Source organism: Artemia sp. Qi Xiang Cuo, chromosome 20 (assembly GCF_049724085.1).
Source record: "Artemia sp. Qi Xiang Cuo chromosome 20, ASM4972408v1, whole genome shotgun sequence".
Taxonomy (NCBI): domain Eukaryota; kingdom Metazoa; phylum Arthropoda; class Branchiopoda; order Anostraca; family Artemiidae; genus Artemia; species Artemia sp. Qi Xiang Cuo.
Genome location: NC_142813.1, coordinates 6898470 through 6924383, shown reverse-complemented (window position 1 = coordinate 6924383; position 25914 = coordinate 6898470). Strand labels below are relative to the sequence as shown.

General features: G+C 34.1%; 1 protein-coding gene across 2 annotated transcripts in view; it reads left to right on the top strand.

Moving 5' to 3' along the window:
- The first annotated feature begins 750 nt into the window (after positions 1-750).
- LOC148939819 (superoxide dismutase [Cu-Zn]-like) overlaps positions 751-25914 on the top strand; it is a 45977-nt gene continuing 20813 nt past the window's right edge. The window contains exons 1-3 of one of the 2 annotated variants that reach the window (XM_089106222.1): positions 751-869; positions 6350-6524; positions 12137-12355. In XM_089106222.1, the coding sequence (XP_088962348.1) occupies positions 853-869; positions 6350-6524; positions 12137-12355 (411 nt within the window). In that variant the 5' untranslated portion in view covers positions 751-852. Of the gene's footprint in view, positions 870-4013; positions 4103-6349; positions 6525-12136; positions 12356-25914 lie in introns of those variants that run through there. The other variant, XM_089106221.1, reaches the window with a different exon arrangement.

The following is a 25914-nucleotide window of genomic DNA, read 5'->3' as shown; positions in this document are numbered from 1 at the left end:
AACCCTTGCTCTGAGTGTTGTGGGGACGTGTCCTCCTCAAAAATATGTTTTCTATCTGGAAATCAACTACGCTGAACAAAATGGCTATATAAAAATTTTGATTGGATGTGTTTGGGGGAATGATGGGCCGAGGGGGGAGTTAGTTGCCCTCCAGTCACTTTTGACCCTTAAATACGGCACTAGAACTCTCGATTCCCATTTGAATGAGCCCCCTTTGAAGTTTTTACTATGACCCCTTCCAGATTAAGTGCCTCTGGGAAAAAAAAATAATAATAATAAAACATTGAAGCCGTATGGCCTTTACAATAGGCAACGCTATAGCGTTGCCTCTGATAGCCTTTTTCACACAAAAAAAAACTGAGAAAGACACACACACATACACACACACACACACACACACACACACACACACACACACACACACACACACACACACAAACACACACACAAACACACACACACACACACACACACACACACACACACACACACACACACACACACACACACACACACACACACACACACAAACACATGAGTGTAAACACATGTGTGTATGGATTGAGTATCCTAGCTTTCCCCTGAATCTCAAGCCAATGGCACCTTGGATTATATAACTATTTTTAAATGACTCGTCTCGTTGTATACTGACATAATTATTCTATTTGTCTCCGCCCATAATTGGTGTATATATATATATATATACATGTTTATGACTTCCTCTAAAAGTCAAGGCTTCTCTACTGTTTTAAATTATAGCCTGTACGTAAAGCTTTTTGTGCTCCTTGTTCATAGCAGGAGCACGATTTTTATGTTTTGTTTTAGTGCTTAATCTGGCATAGTTAAGAGATCATGAACTTGATAATTTCGTAAGTCAGCCTTCAACTATTTTCGCTAATCTTTGTATTGTTCTATGTGCTTATAATGTATGCAACATAATTAACTTATTTAAAGAGAATGATGTCTCCCTCGTCATTCCTCCAAGTTTCATCATATAGAGCTAATGATCGTAAAAAGTCGGATGGGGGCTCATTTGATCGCAAATAGTGAAATTTAGTAAAATTTTCAAAGTGGCTCACTCGTAGTTGTTTTTTTTTGTTTCTTGTGATCGGCCAGAAATAAAAGACCGTTTTCCGTCAGTTTTCTTCAATCCCAGTGTCTGTGGCCAATCCCTTTGGCCATAGACTTTTCTTAAAGGTAGCCTCACCTTGCAATTGCAATTCTAATACTCTTTGATTCTATGTACCGTCTGTGACAATTAAGCCTCAGTTAAAATAAAATTCTCTTCAGATTTATGTCCAAGCATTAAACACCAAGTCGGCTACTTGTAAAATGAAGTACTTGAGATTGAAGTTCATAATTTTTTCTTAATTATTACTTGAAGATTTGTTTTTTTCTAATACTTTCAAAATCAACAAATAAATAAGAGGCTAGACTTCTAATCTTAATATTATTATATCATAATATCATAATTAATAATTATAATTAACCTGATTAATAATAATCATAGCTATGACTATTATTATTATAATAATAATTATATAATAATATAATAATGATAGTAATCATAATTATCATAATTATAATTATACTAATAATCATAATATCATAATTAATAATCATAATTTCATAATTAGGGCAAGCCCTAAGAGAAAAACCGTCAATGAATTTAAACTTAGATATACTGACTCGGACTATTGACCTGTGAGTATGCTATAGACATTTTGAAGCTTTGACTTGCATGTTGCATGTAATTTGGGGCTCCGTATTACAGACAACTGTAATACGTTACAGACAACTTTGCGCTGCTACGTTGCTGCGCTGCTAGGTTTGACAACTAACAGCTAGGTTGCCACGGACTTAGTGCCTGTGAAACTTTCGCCAAGTTTTAACTATGAGTTTATTATTTATTTTAAACTCCTAAAAATGTTACATTTTTCAGTTAGTCAATAATTTTACCATTGTAATGCGCGGTTTTTTCCCGCAGCTAAATATCAACAGTTTTCAGTAAAAAGTAAATGATCAGTTTATAGCAACAGTTGTTTAGTCAACACTGATAATTACGACACGCTATATCATGTAATTATATTCATGTCATCGCATCACCTCGATACATGCACATAAACTCACGACGAGAAGTTGTAAATATAAATAATATAAATATAAATAAAAGAATAAATGATACCGAAGGAAAGTAGCACTTTTAGTAGTATCTAGAGGCGTGGCTAGGAGTTTCATCGCCCGGGGACAATGTCAGTTTTTGCACACCCCCCCCCCCCTTCATCAAACTACAACATAGCCAAAAACCACACTTTGGCACTCTCTTAGAAGCTGCGCCTAGGAACAGCTGTCCCCCTTTGCCTCCCCCCACTCTAGCTACGACACTGTTAGTATCTATATGCGGGATTGAACTCAACTAGTTGGCCATCCCATTTCAAAATGACAAGGAATGGGCATAATGCGTTAGAATTTTGATAATTAAACATCCCCAATCATGATAGAAGCAACCAGGATCGTCACGTATGGGGAGAGAATGATAAGCCCCCTCCCCCAATGTTTTTCGTCACACAGTAAAAATTTTAGAAACCACTAAAATTCTTTGTCCGGTTCAATATAGACCACAAAAGTTCAGACATGTCATCTATAGAAATTTTGGACTTGATCGGTGAACGCATTAGTCTTAGAGACTCCCGCCGGGATTTTACGGATGGGCCACAGCTTTCCATTCAGTTAAAGAATCAGCATTAAAATACTGACATGATATGTATCGAAATCTAAATCTCGGTTGGTAAATGCAGCTGTTTTACCAACTCTTGTAGTGATTTTAAGTATTGCATTCGAAACGGACATTATGCTAATTATTGGCAAAAACAGTCGGTAAAATAAACAGCCAGTCGGTAAAATCTCTGGCTCCCCCCACCAAACATTTTGGCTAGTAACGACACTGGAAGTGACGCCATATAATCTTTGTCTCAACCATTTGGATACAAAACTTTTTTCAATTACCATGGACAGTGAAAATAAAACCGGATTATTTGATCCGGTTAAGTAGAAAGCTACACAACTATATACATGAAAAGATTAAAACCAACAGAGGTTTAGTTTGAATGGAGAAGACTTTCAAATACAGTTATTCAATTTTTGGTACTTGTCTAAAATCCAGAAAACACGTGACAATTGTATTGAAGATCAGCTAGTCATTTTATCGAAAATGCCTAAACACTGTATAAACAGAGGGTTTCTCACTCCAGGAACTATATTTAAACTTTAGTTTTTTGTGGTTTAGGGGGAATAAAGGGTACCAAGGTTGGGTTAGGTTTGGTTACATAGTTAATATATGCTATGTTTTACCCCCCCCCTAATATGCAAATACATTGCCCAGATTTGTTTCTAAACTATTATATTTTCATCCTATTTTGTATTATTTCATTAGCATTAACGATCTTCACTTATCTCGTGTTTTCTGGATTCTAGACAAGTACCCAGTTTTTCGGTAGCAGCGGTTGCCAAACTTAAAAAAAGAAACTTGAGTGAAAATAAGCTAAATGATTATGCCACTAAAGAACTCAAAAAGAGGTTGCTTTTTGAAAATTTAGTTGTCCTTGGGAATCAACTGGTGTTTGGACTTTGGCAGAAAGAGCTGTAAAATATGACTGATAAAATTTGCTTATTACTTCCATGGTCCAACATGACAACACTGCGTGGTTTAATAGATGAATACAAGGGGTGAAAAAATGTTTCTTATTTGAAATCCTTGGAGTATTTTAATGGTTTGATTAATTTTTCAAATTTTAGTAACTAGAAACAATTAAAAAAAACATGATTTCCCAGGTTATTGACATGAAATGAAAAGAAAATAATTAAATTACTTTTTTGAGCTTCGATCTAATCTAATAATAATGAAACTGCTTGACACAAAGGTCGCTACAGCATATTATACAAACGGTTAGAGAGAAACTACGTCACGTGTGTCGGTTTATTACTCCTTCAGTTTTGCTCTTTTAATTTGTGATTACAGCACACTCAGTTGTAATCTTCTATCATTTTAGTTTCCCACCTCGAACAGTCAGAATTACTTCAAGAGTATGAGATTAATTATTTGGTGAGTTGTCATTTAAATATGTTCTAAAATAAATAATATCATTCAAGTAAATAAAAATCAAATAAATATAATCAAATATATTTTACTATGATAATTATTAATTGTGGGAATATATATATATATATATATATATATATATATATATATATATATATATATATATATATATATATATATATATATATATATATATATATATATATATATATATATATATATATATATATATATATATACATATATATATATATATATATATATATATATATATATATATATATATATATATATATATATATATATATATATATATATATATATATATATATATATATATATAGAAAAGTAATTATAAGAAATAAGCACTTATCCATTAGCACGCTACACTTGAAATCCTTTGTCCGTGAGACAAAGGATTAAGACAAAGGACAGGAGTACAGGACAAAGGACAAGAGACAAAGGACAGGAGAAAGAGTCCTGGTATCACTGGTTATTTGGTTTGTAATGGGGGTTAGTGGTTTGACATTGTAAGCTCAGCCAGAGTTGAACCATCTCTAACTGGATACCTGAAGAGATCCGGAGAAGGTAAACAGTAAGGGTGTGTTAAAGCACAAGATGGCTGGCCCCTAGCCTTTCGTTGCATCTTCCTGACTGAAGGGCCACAAAACGAAGATCAGCACCGTCAGAAGGGACTGTAAGTCCAATGGCGTATTCTTTACTTGTTTTTATTATAGGAAATAGTGTATTTCTGGATAGGATAAACACAAAAAGAAGATATCTAGCTATTTTGCAGACGCCAGAAGTTCATAGAGTAAAACTTTTCAAAAATTCTTGGATCTCTTTGGAATTTACGTTAGTCTTGAAATGAATCATAATTTGTTGTGCTCTAAAACTTGAAGATAATATTAGACTACTACCTTGTTCTGTAATTCATTAAGGTGACTGCTATTCATGGGCGTGATTTTTTTATGGCAGGGGGACTACTCCCCCCAGGCCCCAGCTTACCCCCCCCCCTCTCTAAGTTGAAATTGAGTTTCTTCAAAAATCTTGTCCAAACTAAGATAGGCCTACATAATTTGAGCATCCACAGAAACAGATCACTTCTCTTTAATATACCTTTGCCTTTATGGTGCTATATGGATCATTTTTCACTTGGTCATTTTTACTTGACTTGGGAGAATTGACTCCAAATTGGCGCTAATTTACAAATCTATCTGGGGAGAGTGGTGTGTTTTTCAATATCTAGGGGGTGGTATTTTTTTATGATCTGTTCAATGAAAATACAAAAAATGGTATTTTTCAGTGAAAATTAAAAAAAAAGTTTTTTCGAAACTTAGGGTGCGGTTACCCACTGGAATCTCACCCTGTCCCAATTGTCGCCACTGAGTAGTACTCTTTGGTTCAATAATGTTGAACGATGAATTGAACGGAATTAACTTTTTGTTATTAATTTTTTTCCTTCCAAATTGTTTCAAAAGAACTGACTCGTGAATTTTCCTTCGGAAAAGGAATCTTGACCGTTTTGGGGATCTTAACCGCACTAATCTTGACCGCATTAAAAAAAGAAGAATTCTAATGTGTCCTATTCACAATGTGTCACTTTTACAAATTTCTAATTAACCTTGTATAGAAATTGATCTGTGTATAAATACAACATAACTAAAATCAAATATCAATCTTCCATCAAGCTCAAGCCTATATCTTCAATTTTTCAAATAAAGACGGCATTAATACATAACTGCATTAAGTTTGTGTCTATTTCATTCCGATTCATTACCCATGGAGTATCTCAATCTACAACTGACCATGACTAGACAAGCATCCGTAAGAAGAACACTTCGCCCTATGTCCCATCCTCCCAAATATCGAAGTTCTCCCTGTGATTTCTTATATGACTCATTTACTTGGGCTATTTTCTAGATTGGTCACGAAATTCCTTCCCCTTGCTGTAAGATTTTGCATTTCGTTTCGATTCATTACCCATGGAGTTCAGAAATGGTCACAACCCTAGTTTTCAACAATATCGTCTATTCCACTTTACAACTAACCTTGACCCCACAAGTATACATGGGAAAAGGAATTTGACCTATGTCCCTTCCTCCCAAATATCGCAGTTCTCCGTGTGATTTCTCATATTTTTCATTTGCTTAGGCTATTTTCTAGATTCGCCATGAAATTCATTCCCCTCGCTGTAAGTTTTTGCGTGTACGACTGGCTTTGAGTAAAAGTTTTTCTATGCTTTTTCAGTTCCCTTCTTTTCATTGCTGCCGCGGCAAATGCAAGGAATCTACGAGTAATAGCAGATTCTCCTAAAGTTCTAATCCGTAGTGCCCCTCCCATCCCGCATTATAGAAGTGCTGTCCATGATGTTTTCGTTAAACCGTACAACAGAGACGGGGGCCGCTACCGATTTGATCCATTTGTAAGTATTCAACTCTCTCTCTCTCTCTCTCTCTCTCTCTCTCTCTCTCTCTCTCTCTCTCTCTCTCTCTCTCTCTCTCTCTCTCTCTCTCTCTCTCTCTCTCTCTCTCTCTCTCTCTCTCTGTAGAGAGATGTTTTGCTCTGGATCCACCCCTGTAGTGTTAAAAGACTATCTGCCTCAAAGTGAGTAATAATGGTAGAGTTTGGAGTGGTAGAACTCTCTTTACAGTCTAAAGCGCTTGAAAAGATGTCGAAAGCAACTTAAGGTAGTAAAGCTCTTTAAAAGACTTATGCCCGTGCCACATCATAGTCATCATAGTCATCATAGTCGATGACATCATAGTCATCGTGCCACATCATAGGCAATTTTCTTGATTTTAGCGTCACATTTGTATTTAAAAAGCAAAAAATTAAAACTGCAAGAAATTAGTTTAAAGAGTTTGCATCAACAGTAATTTGTGTCAATCCATTCTCTACTAATACTAAGTCTTATTAACTTTTGTCACAATACTCTCCCACATAGAAAAACCGCTATTCTAAGTTTCCATCTTTTCTAGTTTTAAAAATTATGCCTTAAACCTTGACTCTGATTGGTCAGTCAAAAAATTTATGTTTGAAAGTTGAACAACGCTCAACTCGAGAAATTACGAACGGCGAACGTAATTGGCGCTGTAGTCGTGCGTAATTTTGATTTTATCGACAAGTGTGACTATAATGTGGACCGGGCATTAATATACCCAGAAAATTTGTATTGGGATATGCTCCAAAACCCACTTAGAATCAACCCTTGGAAGGGCTCAGAAACCTCCAAAAATGTGAAGTTTTTTTGAATCAGCATCCTTCAGTATGTTCAGTATGTCAGTCGAATTAAGGCATCCTCCTTATTATGCCTCTCCCCTTAAATGGTTTTATGGATTCTGGTGCGTTTCTATTTCTAGTGATATCTTTTAATTACTTTTAATTGTGGCACATTATGTATGTGTGTTGTGTTTCAGTGACATCGTCAAAAACTGTATTTTACTCATAAGGGAGATACATCCAAAAAGGTTTGGCCAGTTCAGAGGTAGTTTTAGCGGCGGGCCAGAGGGGGCAATTCACCGGGCACAGAAATGTTAAGGGTTCAAAATTTCAAATAAATAGTCTAATGGTTAGAATCATCTTGTAATTTTTAAAGTTTCATTTTTATCAAAATAAAGTTGAGGACGCAGTTGGCAGTAAATATAAGCAAACTTAACCCAAAATTTAGATTTTCCCAAATGTTCATCACCATTCCTTGAAAATAAAAGTTAGTAGACCGAATTTAATTAATTTTGAATTAAAATTTAAGAAAAAAGTAAGTAGAACAAATTAAAGAATTAGAAGTAATCAATTGGGATGAGATAATTAATAATTTTGCAGAGGCTAAGTTAGAAAAGTCAGATTTGAATAAGCAGAAAATTTTGTTACTAAAAGGAATTTTTTTTTAAATTTGGCCTGGAAAGCTTTCGGGGACAGGGGAGACTAATCAAGATTTTACCCTATGTGCAAAAGAGGCCAGAGCTACTACTGGGCCAGTTTTCTATCGGGATTATGCTATATTTTAGAATATAAGAGTGGAATCAAAGATGAAGACCAGCGAGAATCTGACTCCTATTATTGTTTTATCTCAATTTCAGGGGCTAGATTCTTTTTTAGCCTAAATTAGGCCTGCTTTAGGGGGTCATTCCTGTTGAACCCACTAAGCTCTAAATCTTTCTTTAAGATTCAGAAAATTTAACCTCCATTTAAAAAATCAGAACTTTATTCGGTAAGCATTTTATCTTTTTTAGTGGTACCATAGAATTTTCCTAAGTGGCAACACTGGCAGGATACCAATAAAACAAAATCCTGGCTTGCATAAACGAATCTTAATATGATTCTACAGCTTCGTGTTTCGTATGAACTTTACCAGAAGTTCATGACAACGCACTGGTTAATCGAATTTGAAAATTAAATATCATAATTAATTCTTCGCAGTATCGTTCGATGTTTTGCTTGGCTATGCATGTGGAAAAGTGCTTTGGCTAAAAAGTTTGGCTTATGTTTACCGCGATTTGATCTTATGTAATACGTTAACCAGAAGACCGGAAAAATACGCCTAAGTATAACCTTTGAACAATTGCATGTTACATAAAGATATACATGAAAAATCGAAAAAAGCCTTGCCAATGTTGACATTAATCAATGGGAGTGTTTTCTCTCTCATTTTTCCTTATTTTAAAAACAAATCTGAATACTAATTTTTTCTTTTGCATATTTAGGCATATATACAGGAACTTTTCGCGGGTGGGGGGGGGTGGGTGTTTGGAAGTAGAGTTATTCATGAAAGCTCAAAACTGGCGAATGATACGGAAATTTTGAGAATTATGGACTGGTAATTGTGGAAAAAATAATTTTCTGATGTAGATCTTGCCACTCACCCCTGTTCCTGGGGTGACAAAAATAAAAAATTATTATATATATTATTATATATAATAAATAAATATATATAATAATATAAAATATTTATATTTAATAAATATATAAATATACAATAATAATAATAAATATATACGTCATGACATCGAGGAAAAGCTCAAATTGTCTGCGTTTAGAAAACAAGCGCAGTGAGACTCTATATATAGAAGCTTGCCGCGTGCCCCATACCTTTGTTAAAAAAAATGGTTCAGTGAGACGTATTTCATAATGACGAAAGATAAACTGAGGTGTGACGAACCATACAATTGAAAACAATAGTGATGATGATTGGGTTTTGGATTTTGACATGGATATGGTCATCAGTAGGCCTACCTACCATACTTTTAAAATCAAAAATATGAACTGGATAAATCGTTGGAAGTAAAAGAAGTTTTGTCCCACCAACTGAACAATTGTAAGAAACAAAAGGTTCGGCGATACGTCTCTCATAATGACAAAAGACAAGCCAAGGCAAAAGAAGAAATTTTTGTCCCACCACCTGATCATTTAAAAGAAACAAAGGTAGTCGTCAATGCCTTCCATACCTTTGAAGATCAAAAACCTGGACTAGATTAATCGTTCGAAAAAAAGAAGTATTTGCCCCACCACCTGAACAATTGAAAGAAACAAAGGTCAAGGCTATAGATAGATATAGATAGATAGATAGATCGTGTATTTCAAAAAGCTCAAGAGTCATATACACACAAAAAATATGAAAATAGAAAAATTACAACAGAGCAAATTACAAACACACATTAACATGAATACATAGCGAAAAATACCTTCTGGTAAAATACAAAAAAAAAAAAAAAAAAAACTTTAATTCCATATAATTAATAATAATTAATTGTACAAACATTTCCTTCTTTTTAATCCCTTCTCTATGTACGCACCAATACGAAATATTGTGGTTGGATTACTACTTTGTAAGATTTTTGGAAGCATCAAAACAATCCCATGTAAGTAATTTTCCCTTAAATCAGAGAGCACCGAGCACTTTCGGAGAAAATGGTCCAAATCTTCGTCCTCATCCCTACAAAGAGGACACACATACCGACCATCAGGATGTACTATCCCTCTGTCGAACACCATTTGTCTACTCTGGATTGGAAGGCGATTCGCCCTAAGCTGAATCCATCGACATAAAATCATAGCCGGTAAATTGAATTTAAAATAAATTTCCTCTCCAAAACTAGGTTTAACCTGATTATAATGATTCAATGTAGCATATATGTCTTTCATATGTCTTTATGTGGCTATATGTCTTTCATAATGACAAAAGACAAGCCGAGGCAAAAGTTAAAAAATGTAAGATCTTTTTTAAGGTCCTATATAAAATGTAATTTTACAAAGGCACCACTGCCAATTTAAGGTCAATTTGGACGTCATGGAGTAACGAAACGGCTAAATAGGTTTGTGGTTTGAAGTTAAGTGACAATGAGAATCCAAATTTAGAAGCCTGCCGCGTTCCGAGTGCCGGGGCCCGGCGGCGAAGCCGGAATATATATATATATATATATATATATATATATATATATATATATATATATATATATATATATATATATATATATATATATATATATATATATATATATATATATATATATATATATATATATATATATATATATATATATATATATATATATATATATATATATAATATATATATATATATATATATATATATATATATATATATATATATATATATATATATATATATATATATATATATATATATATAAAATATATATATATATATATATATACATATATACACATATATGATATATATATATATATATATATATATATATATATATAATATATATATATATATATATATATATATATATATATATATATATATATATATATATATATATATACATATATATATATATATATATATATATATATATATATATATATATATATATATATATATATATATATATATATATATATATATATATATATATATATATATACATATATATATATACACATATATATTGTAAATCGAGTCTTATAGTTATTATTATGTATAGTACTAGTGATAAGCATAGTAATAGTAATAAGTGTAGTACTAAGTATACTAGTTATTACATATTCATTATTTTGATGCTTGTTATATTGAGTCCTATAGTTCACAAGCCCTTAAATACCAGCCACTGGGGTAATCTACCACAAGTGTGGACTTTATCATTATTGCATTTTCATGAATCAAACTTGTTTGATCACTTGATACATTTCTCTGATATTTCCCTCAACCATCACTAGTTGAAAGAGGTGTAGCTTGTATATATTTATGAAGCTGTGTGGGGGGGAAGAGTCTTGCCATAGGTCCCTGCCTTAGGTCCTCCAATAATACTCCTTAAGTAATCCGTGAAAGATCAAGAGTATAAAGAGGTTCAATTGTAAATTTGGTGGCGAGAAAACAGAGTTAGGGTGCTCAATCCAAAGCAATTAAACAATTTGGATTTGATTTCTTCAGAAAAAATTGAAGATGATTGGGACCACCCAGACTAGCCAGAAGAGGATATTAGGCTAGCCTTCAACAGTGCTTTTTCCAGCAAAATGAATGCCTTGTAGCGCTTTTGGCAACTCCTTTCACTGTCTTTGCTTCAACTTGGGCCTTCGGCCATCACTTTGGCGAAATGTTGCTCTAAAATTGTGTCCTAATTTTTCACATTTTTAACCTCTCTTAATTTGGGTATTTGGCCCTCGCAAATGACTGTTGGCTTTACCTGATTGTTTGGCCTCCACAAATGGGACCTCGTTTCATTCGAGTCTTAAGCCATTGCATCCCACAATTCCAAGACAGACAGTGGATTTTATGTCTGGCACATTGAAGATCATATAGTGGATTGATAATGACCAATTATTGATAACTAATTAACTATTTCTAAGTGACTAGTGGTTATCAGATATAATGAAATTTGCTTATGCTGAAATGCTTATATTTTTGAACGTTGATATACTTTCATCTATTTCCGTTTTCTTGATTTTGCGTAAAAATGTTAAATTTGTTTCATACAGCAAGGTATGTTCTAAGTTGGGGTACTGTTTCATTTGAATTGAAAGCTTTTATAATATTTTATTTCTATTAACCAGTCTATTTCCCAACAGTATCATCAGGAGCCTAAAGCTGCAATTGCAAAACTAACTGGCAACGCTGGTGTAGAGGGAGTTATTAGGATAGAACAATCCTTACCTCCATCAGGTCCGATACGAATCTTTGGGAACATTACTGGGCTAAGACCAGGACCACATGGATTCCATATACACCAGAAAGGAGATATTACCGGCGGGTGTGGGTCGACGGGTTCTCATTACAACCCAGCAAAGGTGAGTACTTTTAGGTATCACGGCTGCTAAAGGAAATTGAGTAGGGGGGGGGGGGTGTAGGAGGGGCATTTGGTAGTGTGCCAATATCAAGAAAAATCGATAGTGCATCAAATTTGAAAGCACTATCAAGAAAGATTCCTAAAAAAACTTGCATCTAAATTGGTTGAAATAGGAGATCCATACTGAAAATTCTGACCCTGCTCCAGCGTCTTTGTCACTTTTTGGCTCTTATAATCTGAAATTCAGCCCTCTGCCTATATACCCTGAAATTGATCTTTTCTGCACCTTCATGAATTCCAAATTAAATAAGCTTGAATTAAGCCCTTAAAGATGTCTCTGTGATCTTGCAGTAGCAAGCTAGTTCTGCTAGTGAGCAGTAATTTACGAAACTTGCTAAGGGGGCCAGGAGGAGCTATACAAGAGGGGATATTGCAAACCTTGGGTTCATGATCTTTGACCATGGAGATTATAATGGTACCCTTTTATGCTTCCCAGCATTTCCATTCAGAAAACGGCACACGAAGTCCCATTTTGGGTGCCATATGCCACTTCATGATGGCGTTATCAAGTCAAGTTTATTAAAAGCCTTTTGATATAAAAATATGCATTGAAAATGATCCTTAAACAGCTTTCTATGGTGTTCCAGTGCCCCAATAGTGGCGAAGAAAAAAAAGAAAAAAAGAGATACATCAGTGCATCCCCAGGAAGAAAGTTATTTTTCGTGTTGTTCAAGAAGGAGGGCTGTACTTTTCCTGATTAGGGTTTTCTACCATGCTTATTCTAATGGTGCTCTTTTTATTTGATAACATTCCAATTTGGGGGAGCAGTTAAGGTCTTTGTGCGAAATTCCTATAATTCTTTTCGCTCTTAAATTTCACTGTTAAAAATAAACGAAATAATAGCTACCGCCCCCGAATCAGCTATTAATGGCAATTTTTATCACTGGGTATTAATTTTCAACTCTTGTTTTTAAACTTTCGGGTACTGTCGGCTGTAGTGCATTGATCCAAACGATCAATATTGCAATGATCTCTGTCTGGATTTTGATGGGTAATCAAACAGTTTGTGGTAATGAACTGTAAGTACAGAGTGACCGGGCTCTTTACTAGGGTACACCTATCACTGCAGCCATGAAATTTGAAAAATTAGCTTCAGTGCAATTTGTTTCTTTGTAAGGTTCCCGCATCACAAATTATTCGTCATGCACTATAGACATCCGAAAATGGTGCCCTTGATATTTATTTTCCACTTCATACACATGATGTCGTGAGCCGGATCTGTGACTTTTTTTGACACTAGACAAATTTAGCTACATCACAGTTTGATTCATTTTAAGGCAGAACTGTTGCAAATTACTAGTCGTACAATGTTTATGCCCCAAATAACATCTTTGGTATTCATTTTCCGTTTGACACTCCTAACATTAGAGAAATTTCTGAAATAAAGTTTTACCAAAGAGAAAAAGAGAGGTCACGAGAGGTTAGATAATTTTACTTTTATTCCATGGTAAAAAGCGAGGTTTAATTTCATTGGTTGACCTTTTAAGACCCAACTGTTACAAGTTACGAGTCGTGCAATATATATGTCCCAAATAACGTTTTTGGTATTCATTTTCTGTTTGGTACTCCTAACATTTGGAGAGGTTTTAGAAACAAAGTTTTACCAAAGAGAAAAAGAGAGGTTGAAAGCTTTTGAGTCACAAGATTCAACATGCCACTTTTTTTAAAGCACTCTTAATAATCCGATTAAGCAATTCCAAAACTTATAACTATATTCATGTACCACCTACACTTAAAAACAACAAATTCATAAGCTTTACCAACTAATCCTTAAGTTTGAGAAGCTAAAAGCTAAACAGATTTACTTTTTGGGCATTTTACAACCAATTACCATTAACAAACATCAACCCAAGCCATTTTTGTCAGGGTGCCCCTCTGTCACGGGGCACCTCTTCCACGGTGGGGGCAAAATAACAAAAAGTAGGCGAGAAATGCCAACGTTAAGGCATCTAGGCCCCGTTTAGTTTTTCAACAAGCAAATATCGGTGGTTACTCTTGATGCAAAGAATTTTCCGTTGGAAAGAGCATTTTCCAAGTTTTGAAATGCACTGTTTTTTGGGGGGTGACGATTTATATCAAGTATTTTTCGGTGACCTTTTTAGTTGATCTGTTGTTTAGTTAAGCTTTTGCTTTCTTTTGGTGATGACTATCTTAGAAATGTGACTGTAGTAGGTGGGTGCGCAAAAAACATTAATATTGCAAAAAAGAGCAAAGAAAAAGTCTAGAATCAAAAAGATTACAGCTGCACATAGGAAGAAAATTTCAATTCTGCAATTAAAATAACACTTCTACCCTCTTGAAAAAACATAAAACATAAAAAACATGTGCGTCATGATGCGTCATTGCTTTGTCGTAAAATTTGGTTTGGCCTTTTTTTGAACCGTGAAAGCAACTGCGTAAGTAATTTCAATGGGAGTGTGGATTCATAATTCAATAATTCATAAACATATGTAAAATATATGGTATAGAATCAAATAGTTCTCTGGAACTGCAAGGAATTTCTGAATTTTTCTTATGATGATAACTATTTTAGAAATAACAAAAATTCAAAATATATAATTTCAATAAAATCAAAAAAAGGCAGATTCACAATAGATATAAAATATAATAATATATAATATAATAATAATATAATATACATATAAATTTAAATAATATAATATATATAATATATAATATATAATATATATATATATATATATATATATATATATATATATATATATATATATATATATATATATATATATATATATATATATATATATATATATATATATATATATATATATATATATATATATATATATATATAAAATATAATAATATGTAATAAGATAAAATAGGAAATGAACGTTGCAGGGAAAACTGCTAATGTTTCGAAATTTCAAATCAACTGGGTTTACCATTGCAAAAGTTCTTATTAAAAACAAACAAGTCCGCCCGCACCAGTCCTTGCTAGTCTGCAACTAGTCCGCACGTACCAAATTATTGTATTTACATTGCTAAATTAGTAATAGATTCGACACTTTCTTGTGTATTAATTTGCAACTTACAAAAGAATGCATTAATGTGATGCGGTACTTTTAAGATTCGCCCTATCTCGTCCATTGTAAACTTTTGGTTTGTATGGCCAAACTATTTAGAATTGATTGGCTAGTTTTACCATAACTTGAAAAGCTTGGATAAGATATACGAATAAATTACAGAAAACTAATAGCCGATACTTTATTTCCCAGGAATTTTAGAAAACCATTTAATTTCGCCTATTTTGCGCCAGAGATAGAAGTTTTTCATTTTTATTTTCATTTTTAATACTATAAAAAAACAATCACAATAATAAGGAACGAAAACTGAAAGAGTAAAAAAAAAAGAAAAACAAATACATCAGATATTGTAACCCCAAAATCTGAGTTTATAGGGGGTCCAATCAATTCAGCAACAATTTCAAATGCGGAAAAAAAAACTAATATAAAATAAAGCTATACATCAATGCATAACAAAAAGTGGCAAAACTTACGGACAAATATATATATATATATATATATATATATATATATATATATATATATATATATATATATATATATATATATATATATATATATATATATATATATATATATATATATATATATATATATATATATATATATATATATAAAATAAAATGAATAAATAAAAGTGCGGGAAAAGACTAAAATACAGAAATCTCACTACAGTCTAAGAAACCCACAAGCAGAATTAAACATTATCGGAAAAGACGTCTCACACGGAATATCGGAGGGAAGAAAAATACATAGCTTAGAAGCTAAATAAACTGGGGAACGCTGGGAAAAAGAAATTCGAAACATCAGAAGTTCAATCAATAGATGGGACTTACTAAGGGAAAGGGAAATATTTGAAAATGGAGCTTTTTTGAAAAAGAAAACTACACAGGCTTGTAGGAAGGGACAATTTAAATATTTATAAGCTAGGAGGAGACATTTTTTTTTTACCAGGGAATCAAAATTTTTAATACCAGTATCATTATACATATCAACAGAGGGGTACCTTGGGGGAAGTCCAAACACAGCTTTCACAGCTTTATTCTGGAGGCGTTTTATAGGAGTTAGTAGAGAAGAGCATGCCAAAGCCCAGATAGAACAACAATAAGAAAGTCGTGAATTGAAAAACGCATAATACAGTGAAACCATTACCTTAGTGGAAAGAAAGGATTGAACTCCGCGGAGGACACCAACCTGGCGAAAAAGAATACGCTGGAGATAGGAAAGATAAGGCTTTTAAAAAAAGTTAGAATCCAAAAACACACCCAAAAGTTTAATTACCTAAGTTTGGGGAAATGTCAATGCATGCAGATTTGCATTCTTCTACAAAAGGCCTAGTAAAAGATCGCATTGAATCCGCAATATTATTTTGGTTTTCCACAAAACGGAGTATGTGGGAACTAGAGGTAAGGCATCTGCTAAGACTAGTCAGATTACTCCCATACACAAAGAATACATACGAGGATAGGTAATCAATAGAGCTAGATATAAGGCAAATATCAATGTCTCATAGTAAGAATTTTTGCCCCAAATTAGGCATTCAAATTCATATATTTTTTTTTGTTTTTTTTTTACTGCTTTGGTAAAGGCTCAGTAGAGTTAGTCAACACACCTGGTCTCTCGATTAGAGCTTATAAAGCTAAAGATTGATAATTCTTTTGAAGATTTTACTTTATAATGAAGTCGCCCGACGCTGCCGTAAAGCGACGCTGCTGTTTTGTCCCATCTTTTCATGTTCAATAGCAAAAATCCGACTCTTTCCCATGCTCTATGGTCTCAATTTTCTGAATCCGCAACCGATTAACAGAAAACAGGCCATGGCATTAAAATAGGATCTGACAAGAGTCGAATTATGATCGAATTGGCTTTTTTATGTTCATTTTGATGAACATTTGTTTTCTTCTATGTTGGATCAAAGCCGATTTTTTTTTCTTTTTCAGAAATGATATGTTTAATTTGAATTAGTTTCCTACATAGGCACTGGTAAATTATATACAATTTTTTTTTTTTAAGATTCAGAGGAATCTTTTATTGCAGAAAATTTGGCGAGAAATTTGCTTTGGTAAATCCTCAAAAAATATGTTTGGTGCTGGACTGGGATTAAATGTAAAAAGCTAAGCTTAAAATTAAAAATAGTCAGTGATTCAAACAAGCTTAAATTAACTTTTAGGGTGATCTCTTTGGGGAAACTTAACTTTTAGGGGAAAAACAGACAAATTTACTATCAATCAGACACCATCCTGAATCGCGAAATCGACCGAAAATACCAGCAAATTTTGCAGGGACAGAAAAATTGTTTTGCTGAAAGGGCAGAGGGATGTCAAATAATTTTTTTAGGGAGGGTATATGAAACTCAACTCATATGAAACAAGAGTGGTTTTAAGCCCAAGTTTCATGGAACGCTTAGGGGCTAGGACTTAGGACATGAAAGCCCGTCCCTTAATATTCCGCTGTTAATTAGACACACCAGCCAGACTTCTTTTAAGGTCCATTCCTAATGATATTTTACTAATTCCAAGATCAGTCTAACGGTAATTACGGCCAATCAGATTTCTCATAGGATTTTCTGATTGGCTGAGAAAATTAAAAGAAAAATTCTGATTGGCTCAAACTAGCACTAGCTAATTCTCATCGTTAATAAAGCCTTATTATGAATGGGGCTTTAGCAGCCTCGCTCGCCATTTTTGCTTCACATAATGTCCCAGCTGCTATAAACTACCTTGCAGTGTAGTCACCCCAAAATGGTGTTTCTGCTATTCCTAATCCACTTAGCATATAGAGCAATTTTGAATAATTCAATATGTCACATTTGTTTAAATCAAAACTCATCTTTTATCCCCTGTTTATTTGACAAACTTATCTACGGTATAATTTGAGTCTTTTTTTACGCGTTCAATGTTACAAAATACTAGTCATGCAGTACAGATATATCATTAAAAGATGAGCAATCGAGAGATGTGGGAGTTAATGAGCTCTAAAGATTATTGTCACGCATTCCATTTCGATCACATCATCAGGCCATCAACCTTGGAAAGGTAACAGATTTGGCTGCGTCAAAGATAAATCTAATATCTTCTAATTTTTTCTCCTTTTCTTCTTTACTGATTGTGTTGATGAATGTGGTAGTGGTTCCAATAGTAAGCGACCATCATTTATTGAAACTTTCAGTGAGGAGATATGACGCACATGATTTTCATATACCGCTCAGTTCTTATATGTGGGGGGGGGGGGCATAGTGAATTAACACTAATCTTATAATACAAATCATTACATAATCTGTTTCGATTCATCAAGGGTACTTGTCTAGAATCTGGGTACACACGCGAAAAGTGAAGTTTCGTTAATGCTAATAAAACAAAACAAAATAGGATGAAAATATAATAGTTTAGAAACAAATTTGGGCTATATATTTGAACAATAGGGGGTGGGTTGAGGGTAAATCATAGCATTTATTAAATACGTAACCTAATCTAACCCAACCTAACCTAGCTACCTTTTAGTCCCCCTAAACCCCCAAAAACTAAAGTTTACATTTTTGTCACGGAGTGAGTAACACCTCACAAAACTGTTTATCAATAGCGGCTTTGGTATTTCCTTGCGGTCTTTCTTTCGTGTGTACTCAGACTGTAGACAATTAGAAATCTTGTTCAGCGTAGTTGATTTCCAGATAGAAAATATATTTTTGAGGAGGACACTTCCCCACAACCCTCAGGGAAAGAGTTTTAAGCTGTGCCCTGGGGGCATATAAGGTTTTTATATAAGGTGTTGTCGTAGAAACTTAAAAATAGGCTCATTCGATTGGAAATTAAAGGGCTAGTGCCCTTTTTAATAGTCGAAAGTGAAGGAGTGTAACTAGCCCCCGCCCCCCCCCCTACGCCCATTATTTCCCCAAACACATCCAATCAAATTTTGAGATAGCGATTTTGTTCAGCGTATTTGATTTCCAGAAAGAAAATATATTTTTGAGGAGGACACTTCCCCACAACCCTCAGGGCAAGGGTTTTAAGCTGTGCCCTGGGGGCATATAAGGTTTTTATAGAAGGCGATATCGTAGAAACTTCAAAACAGGCTCATTCGATTGGAAATTAAAAGGCTAGTGCCCTTTTTAATAGTCGAAAGTGAAGGAGTGTAACTAGCCCCCTCCCCCCTACGCCCATCATTTCCCCGAACACATCCAATCAAAATTTTGATATAGCCATTTTGTTCGGCGTAGTTGATTTCCAGATAGAAAATATATTTTTGAGGAGGACACTCCCCAACAACCCTCGGGGCAAGGGTTTAAAGCTATGCCCTGGGGGCATATAAGGTTTTTCTAGAAGGCGTTGTCGTAGGAACTTCAAAAAAGCCCATTCGATTGGAAATTCAAAAAACAAGTGCCCTTTTTAATAGTCGAAAGTGATTGGAGGGCAAATAGCCCCCCCCACGCCCATTATTCCCCCACACACATCCAAGCGAAATGTTGAGATAGCCATTTTGTTCAGCGTAGTTGATTTCCAGATAGAAAATATATTTTTGAGGGGGACACTCCCCAACAACCCTCGGGGCAAGGGTTTTAAGCTATGCCCTGGGAGCATATAAGGTTTTTCTAGAAGGCGTTGTCGTAGAAACTTCAAAACAGGCTCATTCAATTGGAAATTAAAGGGCTAGTGCTCTTTTTAACTTCCGACAGTGGGTGGAGTGCACCTCGGCCCCCGCCCCCCCCCCGACGCCCATCATTCCCCCAAACACATCCAATCAAAATTTCTAGATAGCCATTTTGTTCAGCGTAGTTGATTTTCAGATAGAAAATATGTTTTTGAGGAGGATACTCCCCCACAACCTTCAGGGCAAGGGTTTTAAGATATGACCTGGGGGCATATAAGGTTTTTATAGAACGCGTTGCCGTAGAAACTCCAAAAAAGGCTCATTCAATTGAAAATTCAAAGGGATAGTGCCCATTTTAATAGTCGAAAGTGATTGGAGGGCAACTAGCCCCCCGCCAGGCCCATCCTTCTCCCAAACACAACCAATCAAAATTTTGAGATAGCCATTTCGTTCAGCATAGTTGATTTCCATATATAAAATATATTTTTGAGGAGGACAATCCCCCACAACCCTCAGGGCAAGGATTTTAAATTATGCCCTGGGTGTATATAAGATTTTTATAGAAGGCGGTGTCGTAGAAACTTCAAAAAAGGCTCATTTGATTGGAAATTCAAAGGGCTAGTGCCCTTTTTTAATAGTCAAAAGTGGTTTGAGGGCAACTAACCCCCCTCTCACGCCCACCTTTTCCCTAAACACATCCAACCAAAATTTTGAGACAGCCATTTTATTAAACGTAGTTTTAAGTTCTGTAAATTAGGTATTTGAGGATGAAAACTGCCCCACAGCCCTCAGGGCAAGGGTTGTAACTTAAGGATTCTTTGAATCCTTCCCATTATTTCTTATGGAAGGGATGCTCGTATAAACTTTAGAGAGGGCTCATTTGAGTGAAAATTGAAAGTTCTTGTTCACTTTTAAGAGTCAAAAGAGATTGGAGGGTAACTAGCCCTCTCCCCCTCCTGCACGCCCTAAATGCATCAGATAAAAATTTTGAGATAGACATTTTGTTAAAATAGTTCAAAGTTCTGATAAAAAATAACTCCGGAGTCGTTACAGCCCACCAGGGCCGAGGGTAGGCGTTGTAAGTTATGCCCTGGGGCATAACTTATTAAGGGGGGTTTATAACTTATGGGAAAGGGTTGTGTATGGGAAGAACGCATAGGAAATCTATTATAATTATCCATTTATAAGGTTAAAATACATACTCTTATATAGATGTAAAATTGCTTTGTTACACAAAATCTTATTAAGGTCAATTCCAAACAGTCGTGATCCCTTTGTGTCAGCAAATGAAATGATCTAGACCCCCTTATTGGAGCTATTTTTTCAATCCATTCATTGTTGTCAATCGCTGTCCATAGGTTATGCAAGCTGTCTATTGTTCATATATTAGGTTTTTATCAAAGAGGTTATCGTATAGACTTGATAAAAGCCTCATTCTATATTAATTGAAAGTTCTTGATCCGTTTTTTAAATTAAAGCATAATCAGAAAGTAAGCAACCCCCCCATTCCATAAAAACTTGAAACTTTTTGCAATCAAAAAAAGAACAAAAATTAGTTAAAAAAAAACTTTCCAAAAAATAAGTTTTTCAAAGAAAAGTAAAAGCAATTTTAAACGTAAGATCAGGATATACAAATACCTTTTAAAATTCAAAATAAAAACGTCCAGAAAATTAATACTAAAGAATAAATGAAATCCAAAACGAACATAAATTAAACAAACAATCATTTCCAAAAAAATACAACAAGTAATAATATAGATGAATAAATAGATCTCAAAGCGAGTAATGCTTCGATTGAATATGAAAATCAAGCTTAAAACGAAAGCAAATATTTTGCTATTAAAGTATAAATGAAATTTAAAACGAACCGAAATTAAATAAACAATCAATGCGAACAAACATACAATATATATTAATGTAAATGAATAAATAAATCTTAAAACGAGTGAAGCTTAAATTGAATATACAAATCAAGTTTGAATCGAATAAAAATAGCTACAAACATGAGTTTGGGTATCGCCTCACTGCAGAAGCCTAAAACCTACTGCGTCATTGGCGCTTTACTGAAAACGAATTATATTACAAATGTTTTCTTTTGTACTTAATATTGAAAATAAATATCAAAATTACAGTACAATTTTGAACTGATGAGCTTTTAGCAATTAATATCATTATGCATCAAATATTTTCAGTTTTATTTATTAGTTCTTTCCAAGAAAATTAGTTCTTGAACTGTAAAAACCTAAAGCCTTCTGCGTCATTAGTGCTTCACTGAAAACAAATTACTCGTATATTACAAATTTATTATTTTACACTTCTTACAGCATTGAAAATGAAAATAAAAATTACAGTGAAAAAACAATCTTGAACTGATGGATCTTTCAACAATTAATATCATTATATATCTAATGTTTAATTTGATTTTGTTTATACTTTCCAAGACTGTTCAAGACTCATATAGTTTTGCCATTTTTTTAACTCTGCCATTTTTTCTAACTAATCGTGTTGGTTTGTTATGAAAACATTCTATGATTCCTAGGCATTTGTATTTGAGCGGAAAACTGCAGCTCAAACTTTGTGGAACATGCATTTTCTTGCATGAAACACCAAAATATAATAAAATTTCAAGTTTCGGAGTGTTCCACCACTCGCAAGCAAGTGCCATTGGTATTTTTGAATCCGCATGGTCAATTTAGGGGGTGGAGGGTAGGCTAATTCTCGTAGCAGCCCCATTCCTTCGTGGTATGTTTCACACTTTCAACACCTGGCGTCCGGACTATCATATAATCTACCAAGCATACAACTAACCCAAATCAGTATCAATAAATAAATGAAACCCAAAATGAACAAAAATTAAAATAAATATTACAGTCAAACTCAAAACGAGCACAAATTAATATGAGTAGGGTTCAAAACCCCTATGCTTTCTAAAAGCAAGAATATAATTTGTACTTTACTGAAAAAAAAATCAATTGTTTTCAGTAAAGCGCCAATGACGCAGTAGGTTTTAGGCTTCTGCAGTGAGGCGATACCCAAACTCTTGTTTGTAGTTATTTTTATTCAATTCAAACTTGATTTGCATATTCAATTTAAGTTTCACTCGTTTTAAGATTTATTTATTAATTTACATTAATATATATAGTATGTTTGTTCGCATTGATTGTTTATCTAACTTCTGTTCTTTTTAAGTTTCATTTATACTTTAGTAGCAAAATATTTGTTTTCGTTTTAAGCTTGATTTTCATATTCAATCTAAGCATTACTCGCTTTAAGATTTATTTATTCATTTATATTATTACTGGTTGTATGTTTTTTGCAATTGTGGTTAATTCAGTTTATGTTCATTCTGTTTTTAATTTATTCTTTGATAGTAAGTTCTGGTCGTGTTTAGTTTTTATTATTAAATTTAATAGTAAAAACTTTGCTTAATTATAAAATTTACGTTAATTTTATTTGAAAACTTATTTTTCGGAAAGTTTTTTTTTAATTAATATTTGAAAAAGCAGGGTTAAAGCTAAACCAGAAAAGCTAAGAGTTGTAGTACCGATTCAAGTTACATATTTTGGCTAAGTGTTAACATTCTAAAGATTTAATCGTGTTCTCTCCAAGTTTTATCTGAACTATCTAAATGCGGTTTGCTTTTTTTTCTTTCCTTCCTTGTTGGATTCAAGTAGTGTAGATGAATACCGAATTTATAGAAATTAAATATTTTTTTTCTTAAAAAAACAATGATGAATATGAACGCAGTTAAACCATTGACATATTAACTAAATAAAGGAAATAAAAATCTCCATATTGAATTCTTTTGGTAAAATGCCAAGGAAACCAAAATAAGAACATTTTTGCTTCTTGGATCCATCTTAGATCTGATCAGTAGAGATGGGGGTGCTACTCGTGTCACGCACCCCTGCTGCCACCTAAAACTTTTTTTGCACCCCAAATAAGGGCATAGCCTCCCTAGGGAGAACACGTGGTTAATGGGGTCAATGACCTCTTTTTCCAAGGTCGATTTATTTGATGTTTCTATGTGTAATAACTCCGAAACGAAGGTTGCACATGCGCATTGAATTCTAACGGGAACAATGTTATTGATCTAGGACTCGAGGGGGAAGTGAATTTCCGAGAACTTGATTGCGTAATCGATCGCGAATGTCATGGTGTCTAGAAATAGTATTTGTTGTTGTTGCTCTAGGCAATGTTATGACTTTCCCGGAAACAGTTAGATCTCGTGTTTCCTTCTCAGCCAATCAGCGAGTCGGTTACATCCCCCTTCTCAGCCAATCAGAGACCTGCTTACATATGATTTTCCCCGTTACATAACAATTCACCCTTGAGATTTCGTATATAACGGGCACGCAATGCGATTCAATTATCAGAAAGTATTTTGACACCGTGTAAGCAACTAAAATGGATATTATTGATGAACTTGAAGCCTTGGCAGCCGCAATTATCAATGTAAGTTCTGTTTTCATTTTTTATTTTCAAAATAAAATTGTTTTCCGTGGTTACCCTCTACTATATTCGGGTAAACCCCCCCCCCCCCCAAACCATACAAACATCATTATAATCAATGGAAAACATAAAATATATTCTTTTACCCTCGAAACCTAACCCCTCCACCATTGTTTTACAATCCCAAATTCTCGCAAAAAGAAATACCATTTCAATAAATTCCTTCCCTCTATATTTCCAGATAAATCCCCCTCCCTCGACCATTGTTTTACAACCCCCAATTCTCGCAAAAAGAAATACCATTTCAATAAATTCCTTCCCTTTATATTTCCAGCTAAATTCCCCCTCCCTCCACCATTGTTTTACAATCCCAAATTCTCGCAAAAAGAAATACCATTTCAATAAATTCCTTCCCTCTATATTTCCAGCTAAATCCCCCCTCCCTCCACCATTGTTTTACAACCCCAAATTCTCGCAAAAAGAAATACCATTTCTATAAATTCCTTCGCTCTCTATTTCCAGCTAAATCCCCCTCCCTCCACCATTGTTTTACAATCCCAAATTCTCGCAAAAAGAAATACCATTTCAATAAATTCCTTCCCTCTATATTTCCAGCTAAATCCCCCCCTCCCTCCACCATTGTTTTACAATCACAAAGTCTCGCATAAAGAAATACCATTTCGATAAATTCCTTCCCTCTATATTTCCAGCTAAATCCCCCCCCACCATTGTTTTACAACCAAATTCTCGCAAAAAGAAATACCATTTCGATAAATTCCGTCCCTCTATATGTCCAGCTAAATCCCCCCCCCCCACCATTGTTTTACAACCAAATTCTCGCAAAAAGAAATACCATTTCGATAAATTCCTTCCCTCTATATTTCCAGCTAAATCCCCCCCCCGCCTCCCACTCTAATACAAACTCCACTATGCTATCTTTATAGTCGTTAGAAGACTATAAAATATGCTCTGTTTAACCATCTAAACCCCCCACTCCTTACGACTTTAATTCTTGCAATAGAAATAATACTCTTTTTATCGATAGGTCCAGCTAAAGTGACCACTGACTTCTGGCGATTGTTAGTGAAAAGGTCGTTCTGATTTGACACAAGACTCCAGTGTGTGGCTAAAATTAGATTTCAGCCCCTTCCGGCTTACAAACGCGGTCATGTCAAAGGAACTCTTCTTCTGTCAAATTAAAACACTAATTAAGCGCAGGCATATATAATCTCTTTTTGGAGAACCAGCGAAATCTCGTTATTTTCAAATTAAGATCTAACAATATATTTATGACATTGGCGTTTGGGGCAGGGGGCCATGCCTCAATTCTATCGCCATCATTGTAAGGTGAAAACAAACTGTTTCTTCGCGTGAAAAGTAAGGGGGGTGAGTTTAAGAAAAAGATACATTGCTTTAT